Source organism: Scleropages formosus, chromosome 25, assembly GCF_900964775.1.
Source record: "Scleropages formosus chromosome 25, fSclFor1.1, whole genome shotgun sequence".
In the NCBI taxonomy this organism is placed as follows: Eukaryota; Metazoa; Chordata; class Actinopteri; order Osteoglossiformes; family Osteoglossidae; genus Scleropages; species Scleropages formosus.
This window is the reverse complement of record NC_041830.1, coordinates 12,433,803-12,459,377: the sequence shown is the minus strand read 5'-3', so window position 1 is coordinate 12,459,377 and position 25,575 is coordinate 12,433,803. Positions and strand designations below refer to the sequence as shown.

Genomic DNA, 25,575 nt, shown 5'->3' with positions numbered 1-25,575 from the left:
GCAAAATGGCTCAGGTCTATTCGAACCCGCACAGCTAGGTACAGGAACAGCTTTTACCCCACTGCTGTAAAATATATGACACTAACCAATGTGCCACCCTTAGTAACTAGAGTTGAACTGCTCCACCCAAGCACACTGGTAAATTACACTGACTTTAAGCATTCTTATTCTCATTCTCTCGTTCTGAGTTCTCTGGCTGTCAACTGGTATTACTGTTACTACTGTTACCATTATTTATTGCTATTGCTGTTGCAATACTCACTGTCATTGTCACTGTTTTGTTTGTGCAGTATTTCTATTGTCTCTGTCCTTGTCCATGGTCTGTGGAGAAGCATTCAGGAAGAATTTCATGATACATGTACATGGTACTGTATCTATGACAATAAACTTGAAACTTGATAAAAACAGTCCTAATTAGTTAAACAGGGTAATGGAATCTATTTTTATATGTTAACATTATTAAAAGTGACACAGTTTTAAGCTGCTTCCATTGATATACCCATTTATATAGCTGGGTCATTTTTACTGGAACAGTTCAGGGTAAGTACCTTGATCAGTGGTACTACAATGGAGCCGGGATTCAAACATTGGTCCTTTCAGTGGAAATAACACCTCTAATAATCACACCACCTGCTGGCCCTAATATAAAATATATCTTTGTATTTATACATTAGTTATCATAATGCAGTCGTGTAAAATTTTTGGGACAAGACACCATACATACATGACCTCTGACCTGAGTAAAAACAATTGGCTCACTGCAAAAAACAGCAGAACTGCCTTGTCTGCAGAATGCAGAAATGTCTCATTGTTTGTATTAATCAATTCATTTTCAGGATGTTCCTTTCTCCTTGCAGAAATGTCACCTGTTACAATAAAGGTAATTTCTACCATTCTAAGGATACCTTCTTGCTCTTGAGTAGATATACTGCCAACATAGAAGCATGACTTTACACCTGCAACTTCAGAAGCCAGATTTGCTTCCTTATATTAGGGAAATCAATTCACAGAATCCTCCATCTACATTAAAAAAATAAATTCCGATGGATGAACTAAGCCAGCTTATAACAAATCAGTATGATGTGTTCAAAGGGTCCTGGACACTGCAACCCAGAGTCAGATATTCCCCTATCAACATCCTTCCCAGAACTCATCATGCTGTCCCCCTGACCGTGTATCCAGGTACAACCCTTGATTTTTAACTGGCGCAGGGACGAGAGTCTACGAAATCATTTTCCTTGCATCACTGATTCTGGCGTGGAGTATGCCTGCATTTGCCCTGTCACCATTTGGTTTTCATTCGAGACTGAGTGCTCAACCACAATTAAGGCTGATGGATGGGGACTGTGCAGACACGGAGCAGCCTGCTCATCTCCATCCTGTCTCCCCACACTCCAATGTAGTACAGATCTTTGGGGAGCCCAGGTCATCCCCCTCTAGAGTTTATGGTGAATTGTAACTGGTTTGGATCTCGTAGCACACCAAGCCAGTGGGTAGTAAAGTAAAACAAGGATTTTGCCATTTTTCTCCTCCTTAGTGGGAGAGCAGCCCACAAAGGGAAGGAGCTGCCAGGCGCCCGGATATGTGCACAACCACGTCGGTCATAGTGGGACTCCTGGTTCTAATTTGATCTCTGTACTGGAAGAACTCCAGGGTTTCCAGCAGTAAAGAGTCCCTTTTCCACTCCACATAAAGATATACATGAAGAAACTTGCAGAGTTTGATTGCCCAAAAATATGGGTCCATGAGCAAATGTACATAAAACATGACACAAATGACTGTTTAAGTTGCATGAGATGTTGCTTTGTCTTTTCACATCACAAATCAACTATGTAAACCTACAATTGGCAAAACTACTTTCCCAGAAGGTCCCGGTAATCTAACCACAACAGTGAAATGACGACGCTGATGTGATGCGATGCTGTTTACAGAGTCACATACACAAATTTGTTCAGGGAACTTAATCCAGCCGTCACGGTTTGGTCATGCCACCATTTCTTCTCAACCTAAGTGACATCAGGCCATAGAAAAAGATGCTCATCAAAAAAATGTTGGATCATCTCATGACAAAAGCTTGAGCAGCCACACAGTCAACCTCCGTCCCATGACTTCACAAGACAGTGGTCCCTCTGATATGCTGTCCATGGTAATCAAGGTTCTTTTCAGTTACTCCGTGCACTTTCTCAGTGGTCTGTCCAAAACTGAGATTTGCCATGACGCACAGGTCTATATGTGTGGCAGCTCATCAAAGGACATCTTCCAAAACTTTTGGTGCATTTCTGCCACCTGTTAGCAGGACAACCACTCTCACTTGTCTGGTGCTATTCAATGCAGACAGCTGCATCATAAGTGAAAGGAACCAAAAACTTGTCTCTTCAAACGTTCGCTGGGCTGTGTTTTGGCCCACAGGCTTCCAAGACACAGGAGCACGTTCACGGTGGGATGTAAGTGAAATACAGGCTCCACCATCTGCTAGAAGCACCCTCTTCCCTCATGTCCTCTGACACATAGGGCCTGCAAACCCCTCGGCGGCAGCAGAGAGATAAAGAGAGAGATGGGGGATGCAGAGCATGCCACAGAGGTGAGGGAGAAAGGCTGGAATGAGAAGGAAGTCATCATGGGACTCCAAGTGGGGGGTTCCGGGACATCTCAACTGCAGTTCATCGATGCCTTGATCAAAATCCAGCAGCTGCCCTCCAAACCCTTTCTCAGAGGAGGCTCAGATGAGCTGAGGAGGGGGTAGATCCAGCGCTAGAGCCCGTTCCATGAGTCTTTCAATTCTTTCAAATGAAAGAAAGGCATGTTTTGGGTTTAAGTCTCTCCGCCGGGCCCACAGCAGACCCACAAGCCCCTCGGGGCTAAATGGCTGCTAACGAGGGGGAGCGATTGATCTCCGCAAGCTGCAATCGCAAGCAAAGGCACCGTTTAGTATCCAGAGGATACGGACGCTGAGCGCTCAGATCTCCTTTGTGTTCCCTTGCATCCCAAGTCCGGGCCCAAAAGACATTGTGCTCAATTTAAATCAATGTGACAACAGCAGCAGAATCCGCGAATGTGAGTTTGGTGTATCTCAGTTCCTCCAAAGGGAAGAGATCTCAGAAGGAGTGTCTGGGGACTGCTCCCCTTCACCATCTGGAGGAAGACAGAGCTGCTGTGACGTCTTGAACGAACATCTGGAACTTTGTGGAGGCCCTTGCAAGTACACTTCAAAACAGTCACTCATACCCAGGACAAGAAGGCTTTGTTGATGTTTTATTTAGGGCCAGGTTAAAAGAGAATGTATTCTTAACACAGGGAGGTAGGCACTGACTTCATAACATATCATTTTTCTGTTATGAGAGCTGAGTCAGTAAGAAAGACAGGGCCACATTAATTGTTTACCCACACAGCATGACAAGCCCATCCTCACAGCTCCACAGTATGTAGAAAAGAACAAACCACAATGGAAATGTGGTGGAACCATGAGCACATACTGCACCACAGAGCACCGTACCATGGACAATTCTTTGTGTTAATTTCTATAGGCTACCAATAAGTTTTCTTCCATGGGCCATATTTTCACCATCCTGACCCACTGAGTGTTACCTCAAAGCCCTGATGAACATTTGCGGAGAACTCCAGCAGAGTGTCAACTGAGTCAACTCCATACTGTCAAACAGAGCAACAAGGTGGAATCAGCAGGTCTGATTCTGTCACATCCCAAATCACAAGCACACTGCTGAGTCTCAGTCCTACCTGCCACCTCCCTGCAGTCTTAACTAGAAACTAGCTGGGGGGGGGGTAACCAGTCATCCTCAGCTCATAATATACAGTATGCAACTTATGGTAGTCCATCTACTTTCTTATGCTTCAGGTCCCAACATTTGATTGTAATGGCTAACACGAACCACTACATCTACTGTAACATGGGTTGACCACTCTGCCACAATGCACCATATTTCTTACTGACTCAGTGTGTCTCTCAGCAACTGAGTTTTATTATTGTTTTATCCAGAGGACATTTTGTTTGTGATTCCATTATTTTTTTCAATGGTTAAATATAATAGTGCTACATGAAAATATAATATTCTACTGTACTTATTATTCCATATTACTATTGGTTTAACACAAATGTTAAAATTTGTGAAAAAAACAGAACAAATCCCATTAAACAAAGTATTTATATAGTATTTTAGGGTTCATGTAATACATATAACTTATGGAATACAGTATAAAGAGATATCCAGCTTATCATGAGGTTGACTTACAAAGGTCATTGGAACAGAGCCCACATCATAAGTCGAGCATCACCAGTGCACACTTAGGTCCCGTCACCAGGAACACAAATGACAACAACTAAGAACTAAATAGTTCAATGATGGTACAAGAATTGATGTTTCACAGTCAAGAATGCTTTACTATAGAGTCCTTCACTATAACCTGACCACCCAGATAACAGAGATTATCTATGTTGAATCTGCGACATAGCTTGAACTTCACGCAAAAAGCAGAAAGAACAGGTCAATTCCCGCACATGTGAGCAGCAGGCACCAGGAAGGTGTCCACCAGCAGACAGAGGACAGTTCCCTCAACAGCTTAGCTGAGCTCTACTTTGTGCAATGCCATCAGTCCAGGAGTGAGGAGAGTGTGAGCAGCCCCCGAAACCCAGTGAAATAACTAAAACAACACAGAACAAATCAGGCTTGGGGGGTAGGTTGTCTGGACTGCAGGAGGACGACTGTCCTTCATTGTAAAAGTCCAAACCTATTTTAAATCAGTCCAGTGTGGAACACGGCCAGTGATTCCTATGCAAGGTTGAATTCTGGGTTGAGACTGGTTTACAGTATACTGCACACGACAGAACCTTACGTTACGGCACCATCTCAGCTCGCATGCACAACAGCTGTATCTATGATATGATGCAATACAAACTTTATTTTCAGATTTCTCTGAAATTTGTTCACCATCACAGCAGCTCTATCTATCAAAAGACAAAGAAATATTACACATCAAGGGCAAAAAAACAAAAGAAAGGGGGGAAAAATGTGAACAATAAATTTCAAGTGCCATCTCTCTGCAGCAACTTTTTTCCCATCATTATTCCACTGTTCTCTCTTTCTCTCTGTTTGACAATAATTGTTTAGTTAGATGCTGGATTTGTATTACTAGTCTAGGAGCCAGTCACTGAGAGACCCTTGCATTCCGATGTCATTTGTCTTATAAACCCACACTGGATTTTAATAAAATTAAATAACTGATATTTGGTTTGCCAAACCAAAGTCCGTAAAGAAAAAGTAATTTGCAGACATCTCCGCTGTGGTGTCTTTGGGGGTAAATCTTGGTAAACTCTATTACCACCGTCTGCCGGTGCAGGTTTGAACAATTTACTGTGTTTTTACCTTGAATCTGTCTTTCATGACAGAGCACAACTTTCCCAGAAAAGATTTGCCTCTCTTTTTTGTATAATACGTTTATAAACTAAGCATAGACTATAGAAATGTTTCCAACACGCTGTTACCTAGGTTATAATTGTCTTCGCAACGCCTTAATAAAACCCAATTTTACTTTAACTGGTTTGTTTGAATGTTTGCCTCATGAAAATCATGTCTTCACTTACCCACACGGCCCGTCACATCTCACTGCGCTGAACTCCAGCTTATTTAGCATAATTTAGGAGCATATGAAACACTGTTATGTGAAAATACATAATAATTGAGAGGGTATTGACGACTACTCGCCGTCGACCACTTTTTTTTTTTGCATTTACTACAGTATTTTGTCCGTTACTTTGCTTTAACGAGATCTGAGGCGACTAACAATTCAGCGGCACTTCGCCGCGCGCGCCCGGTCACACAGTCACGTGCTCACCCGCGCACTTTCGCGCCCTTTGACCTTGCGCACGTGCTCAGGGCTCACAGAAAGTGGCCGGTTTTACCACAGTGGCTCGCTCCCTTCCACCCTCTACAGCCACATTCCCCGTTATATTGTAACTTTAGCTTCAGTTCATCTTATTTTTCATAAAGTGCTCTTAACAGAGGGAGGCGGAGAGAGAGATAAAGGTTTTAATCTGTAAAACAATCCTAAATGAACGAATCGAATGAATGAACGAATGAATAAACAAATGAATGAATTACACACACACACACACATTTTCAGAACCGCTTGTCCCCTGAATGAATTAATGAAATTTTATTAATCCCAAAGGGAGATTCACTTTGGTTGCAGCAACATACAATGTACAACACACATACATGTACACACACAAGTAACCAATAGTATCTGGAACAAAGAAGGCCAGCGGGCTCTTGTCTTACTGCACCCTTGCTTTACACTGGTAATGGACAGTGTCAAAGCTGAACTATAAATTCAGTGCATTTACATTAATGAGATATTAAACCTGCACTGAATCCACAGCATAACTTTGAATGTGCAGGGTTGCATAACCATATTGTAAAGTTAACCATGTAATTTGATATAATTACCCTGTGTGCTCCAACCTCACCAACCCAAATGTTTTAATCCTTTTCCTTCCAGCTGTAACCTTTCATTTCATTTACAGTTCATTATGACCTACAGTCGGAGCATTTCGTAGTATATCTTCAGTTCTGTATTTAGATGCACTGCCCACTTACACAAAGCTGTAATTCCACGTCTGTGTGTTGAGGTGTATTGTCTGCGCAGAACAAAGCAAAGCTCTGTCACTGTCTGGCACCGCATTTTAAAAGGCCAATAAAATGGATTTTAGGAGCCTGGGGAGTGTTTTCACCAATTGGTCATGCATATATGGTGCGACTCCGTTTTAGGGTTCTTGTCCCATCCTTGGCAGACGGGGAACGCTTGGCTCAGACCTTTGAGGGTGACTTGTACATTCCAGGGAGAGGTGATGTCAACTGTCCTTCTTTCTGTTGGCTTCCTACACCCCCAACCAAGAGGCACCTCCCATCTCCCCAGCTGGCGTCCTGTTTAAGGAGAAGCTGTCATCGAAGGAGGAGGAGATGGGCCAGCTGTGGCCAACAGCTCTGCTCAGGGAGGATGTCGGGTTATAGATCCCCTCCGTTGTCTCCCCAGCTGAGCCCAGGGCCCACCAAGGCCCGCCCACATCTGGGAGCCATTACATTAGGGCTCCATGGCAAGCAGAAATTAAGATGATAGAGTGAGACCCTGCCAAAGCCAACAGAATGCATGCTAGTTGTTCAGTCACAAGCAGGAGGGGTCCTCGAAGGCTGGGAACTGATGTCAAGCATAATGTCACGATATGTCAGAAAAACAACTAGCCATCTTCAAGGGACGCTGACACCATGAGAAACAAACTGGACTTTTCCTTCCAGTTGTTGCAAAATCATTAATCTATTAGCACTGAAATTGAGCAACAAGTTGGAGCAACAGTGATAAACATGAAAAACAACAAAAGACAAAACACAAGATAAGAGGCTACAGAACTTTTCTAGGATGAAATATCATGAGACTTTATTAAGCAAGTAAAAGGAGCACATATTTACAACAAAGACCATACAATGCTGACACTGTACAATCCGCAGTGAAAACAGATCATTTCCATTCTACCGCTAGAACACTGGAAGAAAACAAAAATGAAAAGCTGAAAAACAAGGGGCACTCCAAACTGCTGGAAAGGACCCAACTGTCAATCTAAGCATAGACCACAGGAGCTTACATTCCAACACTTAAAAAAAAAAAAAAAAAAAAAAAAGAAAAAAATCTTTTCAATATAAGTAAATTCTTCCATTTGTGCTGTCCGAACACAAAACAAGCTGTCGAGGAGAAAGACCACCCCCTCCCCTTCAAAAAAAAGAAAAAAAAAGAAAAAAAAAAAAAAAGGTGAGGTAGATTCACTTCAAAGGAACAACTGTCAGAAGTGAAATGTACAATCATAATTCAGGAGGGGGTTAATCTGCTGGGTGGGGGGCTCTTGTTCTCCCCAGGCACAGCTGCCGTGCCCATTAACCCTGTACGTATGGTGAGGGCTGGGCGTGGCAGCTACAGCGTGCATTTTCGCAACCCCACCTCTCCTCCTCACTTCGCCTCCTCTCTGCACTCCTCACACTTCCCATGACTTCATTATTTACTGAGGGTGAGGAAGCCGGCCACTCCGGCCCCAGTGGGGTTTTCAGCACATTGTTACTGCAAGTGATCAATAACATCACAATAGGCCAGAGACTTCCTCCTCTAGTGGGGGTCAGGGGGTTAGGGGGCGGTATGGATTGAACTTCTTACATCTGGAAATGGTGTCTTATTCCTGTCCTTACTGAGCCCTGATCCCACAGCCCTGGTCGATGTTCTTTGAGTCCTGCTGAGGACCAGCTGTCACCCCTATGATGGCATATAAGCATACAGTTTGCTATATCACACTGGAAAAGCCCTGTTGCTTTTAAGCTTTAAAAAAAAAAAAAACTCATCAAAATGCCCCATTTGATAAAGGACACTACAGAACTACAAGGCAGCAGTGAGACAGTACGACCGCTTGCTTGACAGCTGCTTTTCACCACCCACTCGTCCTATGAAAAGCACAGCTGGATTCAGCGACTGCTCCTGAACATGCAGGAGCTAGCTAAGGCATCCCCTTAAAAATGGCATATAAACACATGGAAACAAGGTAGTGGATTAAAAAATAAACGTAAAATTAGTGCTCTTAAAACATAACATGTGGTTACTGTGCTGACAGTAGCATTCAGAGGAGAGATGGATTCATGTTATTAATATAGTTTTAACAATCTTTATAAATGTACTCCGGTGAGCAGTGCTGAATACACCAAACTGCTGAAAACTCAGGTGCTAATGAACAAAGGTGCACAAGACAACATAAAAAGGATTCACGTGCCACACTCAGGTACTTTCTAAAAGTATATACCCATATGTGCACATGAATAACTCCCGATTTTCCAAGTAGCGTTCAAATAATGTCGGAAAGCTGCACCATGAAGTGTTCCTCTCGGTTGTCCTTGCTACTGGAGATGCTATGCTTCCAAGCCCAGGTTTTGAGACCTGCTAACGCTGTCTCCTTCAGCTTTAAAGCTTACAACCTTTAAAATAAGGCAGACACTGGAAGAACAAAACATTAAAAAATACCAGGAGCTGTTAAACTGTAACATTAAAAATAACATTGCATTAGAAAACATACTTTTTTTTTTTTAAATGGCACACAAACATTCACAGTACATAAAAAAAACAAAAGATACACTGGCTCTTTTAAGTACATATTTTTAAACAAATATAACTTTTTACAAACTTCCCACAAAATAGTAAAAATATATTTGTGTTCCTAAAATACTCTGTCATCTTCTCTGAAGACTGCTGTACATGTTTTACAAACGACTTAAAAGCTTTTTTGAGTTGATACACATACAATCGATAGGTAAGATCTGCATAAGGTAACACTGTTATACAGTTAATTCTGTATGCAAATAGAGTTAGTCTAAATATATATATATATATATATATTCTGTTTCACATACAGTATATACATTGAATGATTAGTAAAAATATATCAGACTTCCCAAATTTTCCCTTATTCCCTGTGTTCATATTCATGTAGGCTCCCTTTAAGGTCCAAAAAAATGAACTGTTCAGTCAAAGCAGGAACAAAAATACAATTATGAACATTCATGTCACTTCTCTGACAGTGTGACTGTGCACATAATCAGGTACACACAGCCAGAGAAAGTATAAAAGCTTATGCTTACATGCATGTATAGTAAACTAAATATACACATACATCCATGTTCAAAATTTAGCGGACACACACTTACACTCAGTGACAAAGACACAAACAGAGATGAAAAATAATAGTCTTTGAAGCTCACAATAATAATAATTGGTGAGTGAAAATGGCATGCTGGTGAACAACGTGGAATGATTGATACTCGTCTTACTCATGTAAGAGCAATTATACACAGGGACAGATTTAATATTGGACAAGGTAAAGTCCTCAGCAGATCTCAGCTGATGAATGCTTTACGGCTCCTTTACATGGGTGACTGGATAAATTTTTGGTTTCATTTGCAGGCAGTGAGTGCTGACATTTTCCATACTACATTTCTAGATGTCAGTGGAGAGGAGATTTGTACAACTGCACAAACGGTTGAGGTGACCCAAGTAGGTTTCACCGGCTCACCTAATGAAAGGCACCAGAACTCATTATACGCAATATAAAGCTTGTGTGTATGAATGCAGAAAGCTAGTGGTGTTCGACCCCCTAAAATCACATTTTCTATGCATACATTTCCTTTTTGCTAATGTTGTTCAGATCTAATGCCCAATCTGAAATCAACATATAAAGACATCCCACAGTACAGAATGATCCTGTACTTGGAAAAAATTAAATACTTATCATTTGCTGTAACTTTTGGGCATTTTATCTCACTTGTAGATACAAAACTTTTGAGTATTTACAATATTAACAAAGACAGCAATAAAGTTGTATTATTAAACATATTACAAATATCCTTTTTATCCTTAATAACCCAGGAACTGTGCGTTTATCGATACGATAGATTAACGCCTTGTTACTGCTTGAGCAGCCCCAGGTAAAAAAAAAAAAAAAAAAAAAAAAAGTAACCCAGAAAAGTATTTTTGTAATTGGTGTTTCTGCTTTTTAGATGTTACTCGCTTTGTTTTCGTGGGTCCAGAACTATCAGCAATAGTTCCGCCGCCGCATTTTGTGGACGGAAAGCAAGCGTTACTTGCCGCTTTGACCCCGAGCCCATCAGGTGATCGTCTTCGGTCATGAAACCTCAAACCTCAAAACCATATGGAGAAAGGGCTGGCAGGAGCAGGGGGGGCACCCTCCTCTTTTTCGAGAGCAACCTAAAATAATCCCTTTCATCTGAGGAAAGTCGATGTCAACAGGCAGTCCACATGAGCCGCGGGGGCCCTTCCTGGTCTCCCAGGGCCTGCGAGAGAGGCTAGGCCGTGCTGCTGCTGGAACAGGGCGTGCTCTGTGTGCTGCCTATGCTGTGCCCTGCACTGTTGTTCTCCGACGGTGGAGGGGACTTGGGCACTGGTTGCCTCCCCACAGTCTCACCTGGATGAGGGATGAGAGAAGAAGTACGGGTGAGGGGAACAATGCGAACGACTCAAAAAACAACACTCTGGAACACACAAGGAATGACTGTACAATGTCAGCACCCATGGCCAAATGATGACCATCACTGAGTTTCAACTGACACAGTCATTTGAAGAAAAATTTTTCCATCAATCCATCCATCATCAACAACCATTTAAATGCAGGGTCATCGTGGTTCAAGGTCTTTCCCAGAAGCCAAGGTCATGAGGTATAGTACGCCCTATATGGGATGCCAGTCCATCAGACTGCAGTGATACACCCTCACACAGTACAGCAATTTTAGAATCACCAATTCATCTGAACCACATGATGGTCCACAAAACAGCTACAGGCACACAACCTTGTTCTACCAGACCGGGACAGTAGAAGGTTCCTCTCCAGATCTTTGTTCAGAACAAAGAGCACTCTCTCCTCACACACAGGTTCAATCCTCACACATGGAGGAACAGAGTACAAGAAACGGGCAGACAAATCAGCCCTTCAAACAGCATCCTCATGAGACGTCTCCTTTCGGCTCCCTTTAAGCATCGCGAGCGCCTGTTCCGCACCCCTCAAGTCCCGCCTTCCAGTATATTCCCAGTACAGACTTTCCACCACTGGAGCAGATGTAAAAGTAAACATGGTGTGGCCTTCTCTCCGCTCCCCTGCTAGGCGCCCCTCTCTTGTTCCACATTTCCAATGTGCGTTCTTCTTTTTCCCGAGTGCAATGAAGAATCTTTTTATTTTAGTTATTTTTTTCTGACCAATTATAAAGCTTCTATTTGTTTGGAATGTTTTTGCGGTGCAAGGACTTTAAGCATCTGGGGGAAAAAGCAGTTGTTTGTTTGTTTTAAATACTTGGCAGGGTGTGTATTGGGTGCAAAAACATTCTCCATCCGCTGGTTGTTTGCAAGTGACCTCCCTTCCTGCATGGTCGACTGAGGACAGGTTGTCGTCCCCAGCGTGAAGGCCAGTTTCTCTCCCCCCCCCCACTGATCCTCCACAGTCAGCGCATTTCCCTCTCCCAGGCCTCTCCAAGAGCTGCCAGGAGGCCCCATCTCTAGCCAAAAGCTGCCTTTTGTAGACAAAAAGGAAAAAAACAGCCACTCGGTTTCAGCTGAAACTCACGTCTGTAACCGTGCCCTGACCACAACCAAAAGGTTAGTTGAGGGCAAAATGACCACATCCTGTGAAAGCAGACATTACAGGTGAAGGCCCCGCTCTTCCTTTCCTCATTTCCTCATGTTTTCTGTCATTTTTCTGCCAAATTTCAAGCCTTTTTTAACTTCTAAATCTGCTGTTACCTAGAACACATAAAGGAAGAGGAAACCCTGGACACTGAAAAGGACGTTCATAGTATTTCTCCCAAACATCTGGTGGAGATACCACAACTGGCACACGTTTGCCACATTGATCGCACCCTGACTGTGACCCCCCACCCCCACCAAGGGCATCCTGGTTGTGGGCCACAAAAGGAAACCTACCAAACCTGGTGGCTGTGATTCATTTGAACAAAGATACGTTGTTCTTTCTAAAAAGGCCTGGAACAGGAACCATGGGAGTGATACTGTCCCAAGGAGACCCATCTGTGCCCTGCTGCACCAGCACTGCTCGTTCCAGCATACTCTGTACAATCCCTTTGTACGTATTGTTGGAAACAAAGGCCTCACCTTTGAGGGGCTTTAAGCAAGCAGACAAAAGAGGGACACAATTCAAGTCCTGCGTTCCTGATGACCTGAAGCTGCACACCGTTTTGAATAACACTGCGGAGGCAAACAGCAAAATGGGCCTTAATGCAACTGAGAGTCAAAGTGCAGTCACCCATGAGAAACTTGAAAGGATCAGGCTCTTATCACCGTCCAAATGCTTTCCAGTCTCCAGAAACTGTGAGAAACTCCATTCACAACTTACTCAATGTTTTTTTTTTTTTTGTAAATTTTTCTGAAGAACTACACAACAAAGCGAACAAAGCGAGATCAGGGCTGTAACTGTGCTGATATGAAATGACCCTTTGGGTTTTGACCTGGAATGTGGCACATTGGGAAGTGCTAGTGCCTCACGCAGAAGGGGTGCGGTGGTGCAGTGGGTTGGACCAGGTCCTGCTCTCTGGTGGGTCTGGGGTTCGAGTCCCGCTTCGGGTGCCTTGCGGCGGACTGGCGTCCCGTCCTGGGTGTGTCCCCTCCCTCTCCGGCCTTATGCCCTGAGTTGCCGGGTAGGCTCCGGTTCCCCGCGACCCCATATGGGACAAGCAGTTCAGAAAATGTGAATGTGTGTGTGTAGTGCCTCACACTGGATTTCCTCCTATATTCTAAAGACGTGCTTCAGGTGATCTGATGACTCAGAATTAAGAATTACCTGTAGTGTGTGTATCTACAAGTGAGTGTGTTTGTGTATGATTTCCCTGTGACACACTAGCATCCCATGAAAATTATACCATGCCTCTCACGCTATGCTCCCAGGGCAGACTCCAGAGCATCATCATTCTGCACTGTATAAGTGGTTCATTTATTTATTAGCAGAGGATTTTCTCCAAAACGACTTCCAATGAACTCTATGTAGTGTTATCAGCCCACACACCTTATTCACCATGGTGACTTAACACTGCTAGATACACTACTTACACTGGGTCACTCATCCATGCATCAGAGGAACACACTCTCTCTGTCACTCACACACTATGGGTGAAGCTAAGAAGCATGTCTTTGGCGTGTGGGAGGAAATCAGAGCAACCGGAAGAAACCCGCACAGACATGGGGAGAACATGGAAACTCCACACACACTGACCGGGGATCAAACCCACATCCTCTAACACCACCCAGGCGCTGTGAGACAGTAGCGCTACCCACTGTGTCACTGTGCCATCGGTTCATGACAATGGATGGAGCATTTACAGTTGTTTTTGCACTTTTTTTTTTTAACCTGAAACCGATATCGTATGGTAAAGTGACTGAAAAATTTTGCAGAAAAAATGGCAAACTGTGTTACAGCCACTGAGGGTCTAGACCAACTCCAAACGTGCACCAGGCAAAGCAACAAACCCAAACATCCTCTCCAACAGCACACAGTCGGATGTGTTTCTCCCACTCAGTCTCCTACCCTGTCTGAAGCAGAGCCACAGATTGACAAGACACACCAGACACCCTGTCTTCACCTGCTCCACCTCCATGCCCAAAACACTGCCCCTTTGTTGGAGGATTTTGGCTCTGCTCCCTCTGTGGAGGACCTTCCTCGCTGCTGTTGGCTGCCTCTCATCTCAGTGTGCCCACACAACCAAATTCTGGACAGTGTCTGCTATCTGTACCACCTAAGTAACAATGGGGTAACTTCTAACCCCACAACTGTGGAGAAACAGCCTGGTGAAGCTAAAAGTATTCACAGCTCCCACAATGTTTAGTGACTTTTTTAAAAAAGGCATCAGCCACAATGTTTGGAATAGCTGCCCAGTTTAGGGCAACTGGTTCCTGCGTGTACGCAGAATGTATTGTTTCTGGTCCTTGCCGTTTATTTTTCTGTGCCCCCAGAGAGCAAGGGGGCTATTTTCAGAGTAACTTCTGCTCTTTTGAAATCCGTATTCAGATGGTATTTTAGATTTTATTTTTCTTAAAAAAGGATTTCAAAAATAAAGACACTGGGGTCAAGTTGGGTCTCACGCCATGTCCATTTTAGGACATTGGGCTGGGACAATAGACATCACTTTCCCAGCTCAGGAGGAAGATGGGGGTCACTTTAACAAACTGACAGCATCCTGATTGCTGCTACATTATAATTGTTCCTGCAACCACTGTTATGCTGTGGTTGCAAGCCATAAATTATGAGAGCTCAGCAGTGTCACACAGTGGCCACTCTCAGAATTTACTGACAGTACCACATATTGTACATTACAGGCAACTAGAAAATTGTAAAGTTAGTTTTTAAACTGCATACAGAAACAGTCAAAAGTATGAGTTCATTTGCTAGAAATTAGTTTTGTGACTTTCAGCTATTGGTTGACAAGATTGACCAGGATATGGGTGCCACATCTTCCCAGCTCCTCTGCAGCAGTTCGTATATAGATACAGCACACTTGTAACAAAATTGCAGTAAACCAGTACCCTCTTTAAATAAATAGCCATACTGAGCTAGAGTTCATTTGACCTCTCATCCCCAAAAACAAGACACTCTTTGAGGACTCTGTTTGCTGGAGAATATAGAGAGCATCCACTTTGTCCTGCTGGGAATTTATTTTCACAGCACACACACTGTCGCCAGTTCTTAAGATGTGGAAAATTTCTCCTGGTTACACTTTGCAGATTTTTTTTTTTATCATACCTTATGGCAGCCCATGATGAGCAGATCAGAATGGTGCAATATTCAAGGACAGGGGGTTTTCCACGGGTCAGTTACCATGACGGATACAGGAACCAGCGACCAGGGGCTGGGATTGAGATGGACGTGTCAGCTGACCCCCAAAGTTACCATGAATCCTTGAGTTCTTCCCTGGGGAATTTCAGCAGCTTCATTGTGTGTCTTCCTGTGTGGAGCTAGGGGGCCTCGGTGGCAGAGGAAACAGTGGCAGGAGCACAAGGGGATTCCCAGTGCCCTCGCATCGCTGTGCTATGAATACGACCGACCAAGACCCCCGCCCTCCTTCACGACATTCCATTGGTCAAAAAACAAAGGTTTCATTTTGCTGACAAACAGGATACACTGAAATACTGTGCACAGAGAAGAAGGAGAAAAAAAAAAAAAAAAAAAAAAACTACTGCATCTTGACATTCCTATGGAGCTGGGGCCGCACACTTGCTTTGTTCAAAACCTCGAGGGACTGCAGTCTGGAAACACATGCAAGCTTGTGTACCTGTGTGTGAATAGATGAACCACAAGGCTCCGGTCAGCAGAGCTCCAATCACGAAGGCTGCAAAGGCAATCCACACCACTGTGGGAGTGTCCAGGCCGTGCCGTGGATCTGCAAACCAAAGACACCAGACTGCTTTAACCCATCGCATGTCGGTCAGATAAAACAAATAATCATTGCTGACTGTGTTTACTTTTTATCTAGTCAGCCAGCAGCCTGACGACACTGACACCTAATTTTCTGATCAGTCCTGTGCTACTCTATAACTGTCTATTCAAACTCTTTCCATGCAAACCAGGTGTACTTACAGTTACCACTGGGGAGTTCTGGGGGGTTCGTTTGGGTGGTAGGGACTGCAACGACAAAACAGCAACGACACACAGTAGTTAGAGCCATTCTCTTCAAACGGAAGAACCCAGGTTTGACTCACACTCTTGTTGCAGCACCCTAAGGCGTGGCACATACCTTGAACTGATACAGTAAAAATTACGCAGCTGTATAAATGGGTATGAATAATCATACAATAACACTATACTTGCCAACCAGTGTAAGTGAGAGAGAAGCGCCTCTGGTGCCATGTGCTTAATAATGAAAATACATAAAAAAAACGCACACATTACTATTAATCATGATTTTCAATATGTATTATTAAAAATGTTTCAAACCAGTATAATTTCTGACCAAGTAAAATAGTTGCATATACTCTAATAAGTGACTCTTAATAAAATCTGATGTGTAACCATGAATTTTTGGAGACTGGAATCTTGACAGACATGTAAAAGGACAGTTTCAATGTTCAACAAATACTGTCATTGCAGATGTAACTTGCTAAAATACATGACTGGTGTTTATCATGGACTATATTATTTGTGCAAGACAAAAGCTACATGGTCAATCGTCCAACATTTGTATTTTCAACTATTTCTCAGAGCACACTTCCATCAGGCTGCCTCCGCTGGGCTTACATAACCTGCCAGGAAATATTTGTCCTACGAATAAAGACTCCTGCAGAAACAGCATCTTTGCTACTTCTTTTTAATCTTTTTCTAACTATGAATGGTATTTAAAAAGGGACATTTTCTCAAGTTATGTCCACTCCTCCACTACAATGATACTTTTGTGACCAACCTGGGAGAACTAACAATGGGGGCTATTCTTGAAGAGATCACCATGGGATTCTCATTCTTGGCTGTCAAGCTTTGACAGGTCCTTACAAGGGGCAGCCTGAGGCCAAGAGTCCCCCTATCAAGGGTCTCAAGGTGGGAAAGGCAGGACTGAGCAGCAGCACTGGCCGTAAGCACAGTTCCCAGGCCACAGGAGAGAATGGAGAAGGGCTAAGAGGTGACCTCTGACCCTGATCCAGCAGTAGAGCGGCATCTCAAGCAAAATACTTCAAAAGAACAACTTAACTTGAGAGAAGAAAAAAAAAATGAAGAACAGATGCAACCAGTTTTGTGAAAGAGCATTAGATAATAAACATACAATTAATGGTAGAATTGAGACATGAAAAAAATATTAAGCTGTATTTTTCTTTTTCTTTTTTTTTTTTTTATTTTTCATTGGCTGAATTTTGGCCACACAAAAGCCATCATCTAGATGACATCAGATTCTGGCGGACGTATTACAGTGAGACACACTGATGCCGACAATACAGTCTTGTTATTCAAATGAGCTTTAATTTATACATTTGTTTCTTTTTTTTTTAAATTTGTAGGAAGGCGCTAAGGATTAGTCTATCCTGAGTTTCGTGCACCTACTCGTGCGATGACCATCGGTGCATAAAGTGGAAAGAAACAAACTAACTGTACTTAAGAGTCACACATCTGCAGCTATATCTCTTTCTCCTAATGTAATGCACACATTGTATTTTCTCTGAGATGTATGTCGCTTTGAAGAAAAGCGTCTGCTAAATGAATAAATGTAAATGTTCAGGGCGGCACAAATATTTCAGCTTTGAGTCACCTCTGGTACAGTTGTATTAAGGTGAGTGCTCGAGCCTACACTTAGAGAGAAGCTCACAATAACGGAGGACCAAGAGGTTCCTCCCTGATGTACTGTAGCTCTGGTACCCATGGCTGCGGGACGCGGCATGCCACACTCCGACCCATTCCCTCTTTCTGGCACTTCTCCTACGGCCAGGTAGCATCAGGCCATACAACTTGACTTCTCTCGCCCCCAGAGGGCTGCCAAGCCAACAGCACCCGCCCCCCCAAAGGCCCATTCTGGCAAAGGGGTCCAAAACTATCCTTTTCATCACTCCCTGCCTTCTTTCCACCTTTGATCTCACAGCTCTTCAAATGAACATCAGCCCAAGGAGGCTTTACATAATCTCCTCATTTGGCCGGCTGAGGCGACCGAAGAGTTAGGTAAGGGAAATGAATGAGTCGAAGGCGATCCCCGTCCAGCTGCAGCAGAAAGGACCGATTTACAGTGGTCGCTGGGTAATGAAACGGCACGGCTGTGGTTTGAAGCTCCCACAAACAGCTCTCTTTGATTGGGAGATTAGTCCGAACGCCTGAGGATCCCGTCCAGTGTGGGATCGTGCCGTATGAAAGGCTGCTTGTTTCCTTTGCCATCTCTGCATGAGAGATGCCTTTGTACTATAAACACACTTGAGGCACCAGGCGCTTTTCTCATTACTTTCACAGCATATCTGCGTTTACTTAATTGCAAACCCCATGAAAAAAAACCAACCCGTACTCAGTGAGTTGTCATTGACAGACAGGCAGTCTGCATGCATATAAGGACACAACATGGTCCAGGTTAGGTTTTTTCCACCTGTTTTTTTAGGTTCAAATACCCTTCACGCAACGGATGGGATGTTGTTTACCATCCCATATCATTTCAAAAGGCAGAATCTTCAATATTCGCTTTAACAGTCCAGGCGAGAGTGAGAGCGGGCCGAGTGAACACACGGCACCTGAGTTGAGGAACGGTGCTGAAAACAGCCATTCACACATAACATGTTTCCAAATTAGTGTGAGGAATAAAAAAGCAAGCCCCCCTGCGAGGTGGGTTAACGTCACTGTCGGGATGCCACTTGAAAGTTCACTGGTATGAGAGCACTGGCTGTAATGATCACCATTACCATGTCATGACATCACCCTATCTCCGATTAGATCATAATTAGTAAAAGATGACGGCAGTACCGCTCCATGTTTCTCTGGTGCCATATGTGCTCTTGCAAATACACAGCCCTGTGATTAGGGCCTTGTTTGCTGAGGGCCCCCCACTAGGCCCCCTGGCCTCACATACAGACGAGAGCCAGGAGGGGGGAGTCGCTAAGTGAAAACAACTGCAGTTTCTTGCTCTGTTTCCATTTCTTCTCCCCATTCGTGTTGTTGAAATGTGTACGAGCTTGTGCGGAAGCGCCGAGGTCTACGCATCCTGGGCCTGCTCCCCCATCCCCCTGGGCTCCACACGCCCACACGCTGACTCACTCCGAGTGAAGGACGCAACCTAACCTTTAGTGGACAAGAGTAATCAAGTCCAACCTCGGCTTTTCAGTGGCCCCAGGCTAGACAAGCCAGCAGATTTCAATATGTTGTGGCACGCTGAGGCCCTCGTCGCTGCCTGTCATGTCTACATGACAGCTTTCAGCACGGCCTTTGTCCTCCCCATCTTTGCCATTTAACAGGCCTCAACCAGCTTCCTGTCAACTGAAGACAACTTTTTTTGGCTATGTGAAGGGGAGAGGGGGTTGTTCTGTGGATACTACCTGGCTCCAGGGTTTTCTGGTTAGATCCCACAGACAGCGGGCGGGTCGACGTCCTGGAGTTCCTCATCATGTCCATGATCATGTCAATGTTGATGGACCTGCAGGCCTCTTCTGGAGTCATGCACTGTAGAAGGACATAGAACGATACCAGGTCAGAACTATCAACGCTCTCGCTTTATTCCACTCAGATAACTGGGCGCACTTTCAAAACCACACTGTCAGAGAACGTAACAAATGTACTACTTTAAATGCACACATTGCTCACAAGACTCCATTCTCCTGTGATTTAGCCTTGGCTCCTTTCAGAATTTTGAGCCTGTTTGTATTTTACATTTATTTATCCATTACCATTAATTGTTTGTCCAATCCTGGGTTGTGGTGGTCCAGAACCTATTCCATAACTATAGAGCATGAAGCAAGGTACACCCTGGATGGGATGCAAATCCATTGCAGGACAATCATACACACTAATATGCACACACTACAGGCAGTTTAAAGTCACAAAATCACCTGAAACATGTCAGTGGATTGTGGGAGGAAACCAGCATACCCAGGAGTCTAAACCATATCTTAACCCACAGCCTAGGTGCTGCATCACCATGCCTCTCATATTTTAAATGATTTTTTGAAAATGGCTATTTAATTTTGTGAAGAAGATTTTCTCGCAGGCCTCTGGCCTGATATTACATTTCTGGTTATATACATTGTCCAAAGTCTAAGCAAATCCTTAAAAAAAACAACTGAATACGTGCTGGCAGGAGTTGAAAGTGTTTTAAGTTTGGTACTGGAACAGGACACACTGCACATAGTTCATAGTGCAATTTATGAATAAATCTTATGAAACATCAACCCTGAAGCCACTGCCATAAGTCATTAAAATGAACACAGTTCCAGCATCATTACACAGCTGCACCTTAAGGACAAGATCCTTCTGACCGCAAACCACACGTACAATTATAGAAAAACCATAACTAATTTCTACAATATTATCTTTCTCATCTCTCTCCAAATCCCTTCTTAAGGCTTCAAACCAGGCCTTGAAAACAAATCGAGCTTCACACTGGAGAACCAATCAAATCCGTCTCTTTTCCTCCAAAAAAATGAGACAGTGACATAATTTGAAATATTGGAAAAGTGGAGCTGATGTGGAATGCTAGGCTACGGGATTGGTTAACAAGTCTGAATCAGTAACAAGACACGGAATTCTATTCAGGTGGATACAATTACCTGGAAAACATTTGGAGATTTATGTCCCCATTCACTCTGAGAATGGGCGTGAGTGAGAATGTGGAGAGCATGGTGCAACGCTAGTGTCCGAGGGACACTCCAGCAAGGGAGAACAACTGCAGAAGTGCTCACCTTTAGCAGATCTTGGTTGTCATGGTGGCCTTTGGAACACAGGGACATCTGACAGTGGAGGAATAGGCTGGTCTCAGTGAGCTTTGACCGGAAGGTGAAGCTGAACCTCTTCCTGTCCATGTGTTCTGAACGGCCTCTAAGAGCCGGGGTCTGGGGGAGGTACGTCACTGACTCATCCGTGGGGCAGACGTTCTCAATGAGAGTGTAGTTGGACATAGTGTTGGGATTCCGATCGGGCGAAATGTTGCACGTCTGGATCATGAAACCAAGATCTTGGTCTGCTTTTTGTACTGAAACCTGCAACAAATCACACAAAAGGTTCCCATTAAACAGAGAGTCACTAATCAGTATCATGCATTTGAACTGCAACCTCTGGAACTAGAACTTTTTACAAGTTGAAGCCTTTTGTGAAGTGCATATTATGTTGGCAGTCCTTTGCAGTAGAAACAGGCCATCAGAGTTCAGCATCTGCTTTTTATGAGGACAAAAACCAGCAAGAAGAGTGTCAAAGAGGTCCCTGTTCCAAGAAGGAGAAAAGGTCCCATCCCTTCATCAATTAATCTCCTTCCATCGGCAAAAGCACACAGCTTTCCCACGTCTCATTACCCTCTGGATGTTCTCCCTCTCACAGTCTCGAAACACCACGAAATACGCATGCTATGGTTTGCATGGATGCCCAACTGAAGTCACAAACAAAAGCAGCCTGCAGTCTTGTCCCTGATGTCACGTCTGTTTCTGACAGTATCTATTTCTCCTGCCAATGAAGGCCCGGTGGTACATCCTTTAAACAAATGTTTTCCTTTAGAAAATGAAAAAATGAAAGACACCATAAATTACCAGAGCTGCCTGAGGATGCCGTGGGATGCCACCATTTTTGGTATTCTCTACAAACACTGAGAATGTTAGTTGCGTCCTGTGCAGGGGAGAGAGGGGGCGAGAGGGGCCACAGACTCGTCTCTGTGTCCTGCTGGTTGGACATCTGCAACACCAGTGCAACTGTCACCCCAGGAATCCACCATCCATCACCAGCTCAAAGACAGTCTCATAAAAACCACCTGGCTTTACCAGCCCACTCCAAGATTTCTTTTCTCGCCTCCATGCACCCGGTCGGGGAGAAATCCTTCTCTGTTAGTTGTTGGAACAGTGGGAACTAACAGGAATTCGGGACCCGAAAGGGTTAAAGGAAGATGGAAGCAGCATTGACAGAAGAACCAAACAGTCAGGGCCAGCCCAGACAGCAGCTGAGCTCAGCTACAGACCAGACTAAATGTTTTATCATTTGAAGAGATTCACCTTTCCTTGTTGGGAAAAACGCGACAGTTAAAGGAAGATGCAAACATCTACATATCTAATACATAAACACTGGACACACACCTGCACTCACTTGTTCTCTCCCCAGAAATTCAGTAAAACTACACAAACCACAATTACAAACACAGATCTCAGAGATAACACCTTCATGTGTTTAATGCAGGATGTTTTTAATGCTTAATAATTTTGGTACTGGATATGCCTTTATTTGTGTGAATGAGACAAGAAATACATATTTGCATAAGGGACACTAATGTTTCACCTCTACATAAATGGGCTTGTTGTCAGTGATGCGGAGAATCTGGGACGTTGTTGAAAGGGATCTGTCCGAGTCATAGAGCTCCATGCTGAATGTCACATTGTGGTTGATGGGAGACTTTCTGGGCCCAGTCCAAGGGAACTTGGGCATCATGGCTTCCTGTGGCTTCCTGTACGAGCAGTTAAACTGGGTGGGGCACAAACAGGAGAACAACAGTTAGTGGATGAGAGGTCCAGGTATACACCCCCAAGACTGTGACATGAAAAGTGCTTCTGTCCCAAACCATAAAAAGAAATTAGTTTTTTCTCTGGATCCCACCTAGGTACAGAAAGAGCAGCAGCCCTCCAAAACAGGTCAGGATAAGGTCAAGAGACAGACATTACAGAGAAGACTTGGAAGGATGAGCTCTCGGTCACAGTGATGTGCCAGGACGGCTTTTACTGGAGTCCAAGAACATTGGGGACAGAGTGATGGCAGTCACAGCATTTGGACATGATTCATACACACGGTGATGCCTTTCTCCCAGACTTAATGCTCCTCATCAGATGGGTATTATCACTGTTCATCACCGTCTAAAAGAGATGATTAATCTACAGTGATTCTTTAACCCATGAATTATGTGAAAGAATAATTATGTGTGGTAAATATACATATGTTAAGGTGCATAAATTCAGACTGGAAACCGACATTCTGTTTCTTTAAGATGAGTGAAGACAGACTTGTTGATTTAAGGTGAGTTAAGGAAGTCTATTGGCAGTCGATTTTCATAGCAAGTTTTTGCAGCTTATGAGGCACTCTTGGAACTGCAGAGTGGAATATGCATTATAACTGTGTGCCAGACTAGTTTCTGGAAGTGACTGGGAATGGCTGCCAGGAATGAAGGAGACGAAGGCCTACCGAGATGGATGGAAGCACTGGGTCCCCAAACCCAAGAATAGCTTGTATGTGACCTTCGGTGTCCGAGGGGAAGCCGGTATCTCCCGACTCCAGGTCCTCGTAGTCTACAAGGTCACCGCTACTGTCCACTGGCTCTGACTGGTTGATCAGGACCTACCCATCAAAAAGTAAAAAGCAACAGTTAAACTTGAAGGCAGAGAGATTTTAAATTTCCACAACAGACAACCAATCCCTCTAAATTGCTGGCTTGAATGATGCTACTCGAGTCGTCAGAGCCAGGGAGGATATAAACTGCGGCTGAACGTCACACAATCAAGAAGATATCCGCCAAAACACTTGGAAACAGATGAGCTGGAATTAAGACAGACAAACCACAGAGATTTCGACATCAAAACCAAAGGACCATTCCAGGAAATGCCTTAAAATTTAGTAGTAAAAAAGACAAGACCAAAAATAATGTTTGACCTTACATGTTGCACTGGCAGAACTAATACTGCGATGCAGTCATGTTCACAACAAGAGGGGTCAGAAAGTCTTGAGAAAAGAAGGAAGAGTGGGATGAAGGGGACCTATCTGGTGAGTTAGAGAGTGACGTGGGAATACAGTTGTCATGTTAGAGTGCTGCTAGACTTTGAATTGGTTTCAACGGTTGTGCTGTAAGCCAGCGATGACTTCACTGCTGATGACCCAGTCAACACACAGTCAGCATTTCCTCACTCCTACCAACCCCACAGAGTTCCCACTTGATTTGTATTCCTGTGTGTCTACTCACCTTGTTGATGTAGACAATAGTGGAGCTTTGGATAGAGACTTTGGCAGTCTGGCAGCCTGTCAGGGAGGTCTCCAAGATGTAGTGGGTGCCATTGGACCGGGCCTTGCATGACGGGTCCAGGAGGGTGAGCTCAGCGTCTCGAAAGCCACTTGCCTGGAAAAGGTTGGCCATAAGTCAATCTACCTCCAGGATGAGCACTACCGCATCAACACATTGCAGTTCAATATCTTATAGTGTGGATTTCGTGCTATCTGTTCTCCAAATACTGGAATCACCTGTCAACATGCTCCGAGCTATTATTAGTAACCAAAAATAGTCTTCTGTCACAGGGAAACCATCCATTGTCTGGACCATTTGAATTGGTGACATCACCACAGCGGTACCGTTTCAGAGCTCAGCAACAGGCCGCAGATTTTTCCACGACAACTTGCCAGTATCGGGAACGATTTTAAAGGATGTTCTCATTCTCCTGCTCCACATCCCAATTTAATAAATAAATAAATTTAAAAAACCAAGAGATGATCCAAGCCTGCATCAGAACTATGTTTATTGCAGTGGGAGGGTTTCAAGCTGAGCTCTGATGTGGCCTGCTGTCCCCAGCCCGTGTTTTGGTGCCCAAAGTGGGACACGACGACCACACTCTGCCTGGAAGAAATCAGACCGTCTAGGCGGCGAGCCGTAAACACTAACTGCATGCCACTGGCCTGAGAACCAGGCACTCGACGTTCAGTGCTTGGCATTTTGCGGCTGTTTCATAATACTCGACAGCTTTCATGGAAAAGCTCTCGCCTAATAGATCCAAACATAATTTTCCACCATCTGTTGTTTTCAAGACCTCATTAAAACTTAGACAATTATAAACGCATATGAGCTAGTAGACTACATAGAATAATGCCCCCCATGCTCCCTTATGTATCCAACTAAGAAGACTTTGCAAACTTGCTGGCAACACTATTTGTGAGCAAAATCTAAAAATCAAGGTTTTTCCCCACATAACCCTAACGTTGCATTTCTGCTTCTAAACAGTAATCTGCAGTTGCATTTATACAAAAGTCAAAGTCTTCATGGACTGATGTTTAGAGTAATAGAAAACGAATGGCCAAAGGGTACAATGTGTCAACAATGAGACCCTGTAGTACAGAAAATCTGATGTGTAGAATAGATTTTCACAAGCAGGGCACAAAGAAAAGACAAATACGTTTATACCACACTATAAATCAAAGTTTTGGTGGAAAACAAACTGTAAATTTTGGATCAAGTTAAATCAATGCAGTGGGTCTACTGGCAGGAATAACACAGACTAGCTGTTAATATTAAACAAAGCATATTTAAATTACAGTGCAAACAAAGCATTAGTGAAAAATTTTAGTACACTTGCTGGCTTTTT

The 25,575-nt window shown here is 43.8% G+C and overlaps 1 protein-coding gene across 1 annotated transcript in view; it reads right to left on the bottom strand.

The window, feature by feature from the left end:
* Positions 1–9,237: 9,237 nt before the first annotated feature.
* The window catches only part of tgfbr3 (transforming growth factor, beta receptor III), an 81,943-nt gene continuing 65,605 nt past the window's right edge, over positions 9,238–25,575 (bottom strand). Inside the window, exons 10-17 of the mRNA XM_018731245.2 lie at positions 24,189–24,341; positions 23,417–23,569; positions 22,523–22,705; positions 20,950–21,246; positions 19,591–19,714; positions 16,181–16,225; positions 15,876–15,983; positions 9,238–11,017 (exon numbers count right to left, since the gene is read on the bottom strand). Of these exons, the coding sequence (XP_018586761.1) occupies positions 10,899–11,017; positions 15,876–15,983; positions 16,181–16,225; positions 19,591–19,714; positions 20,950–21,246; positions 22,523–22,705; positions 23,417–23,569; positions 24,189–24,341 (1,182 nt within the window). The 3' untranslated portion in view covers positions 9,238–10,898. The remainder of the gene's footprint in view (positions 11,018–15,875; positions 15,984–16,180; positions 16,226–19,590; positions 19,715–20,949; positions 21,247–22,522; positions 22,706–23,416; positions 23,570–24,188; positions 24,342–25,575) is intronic.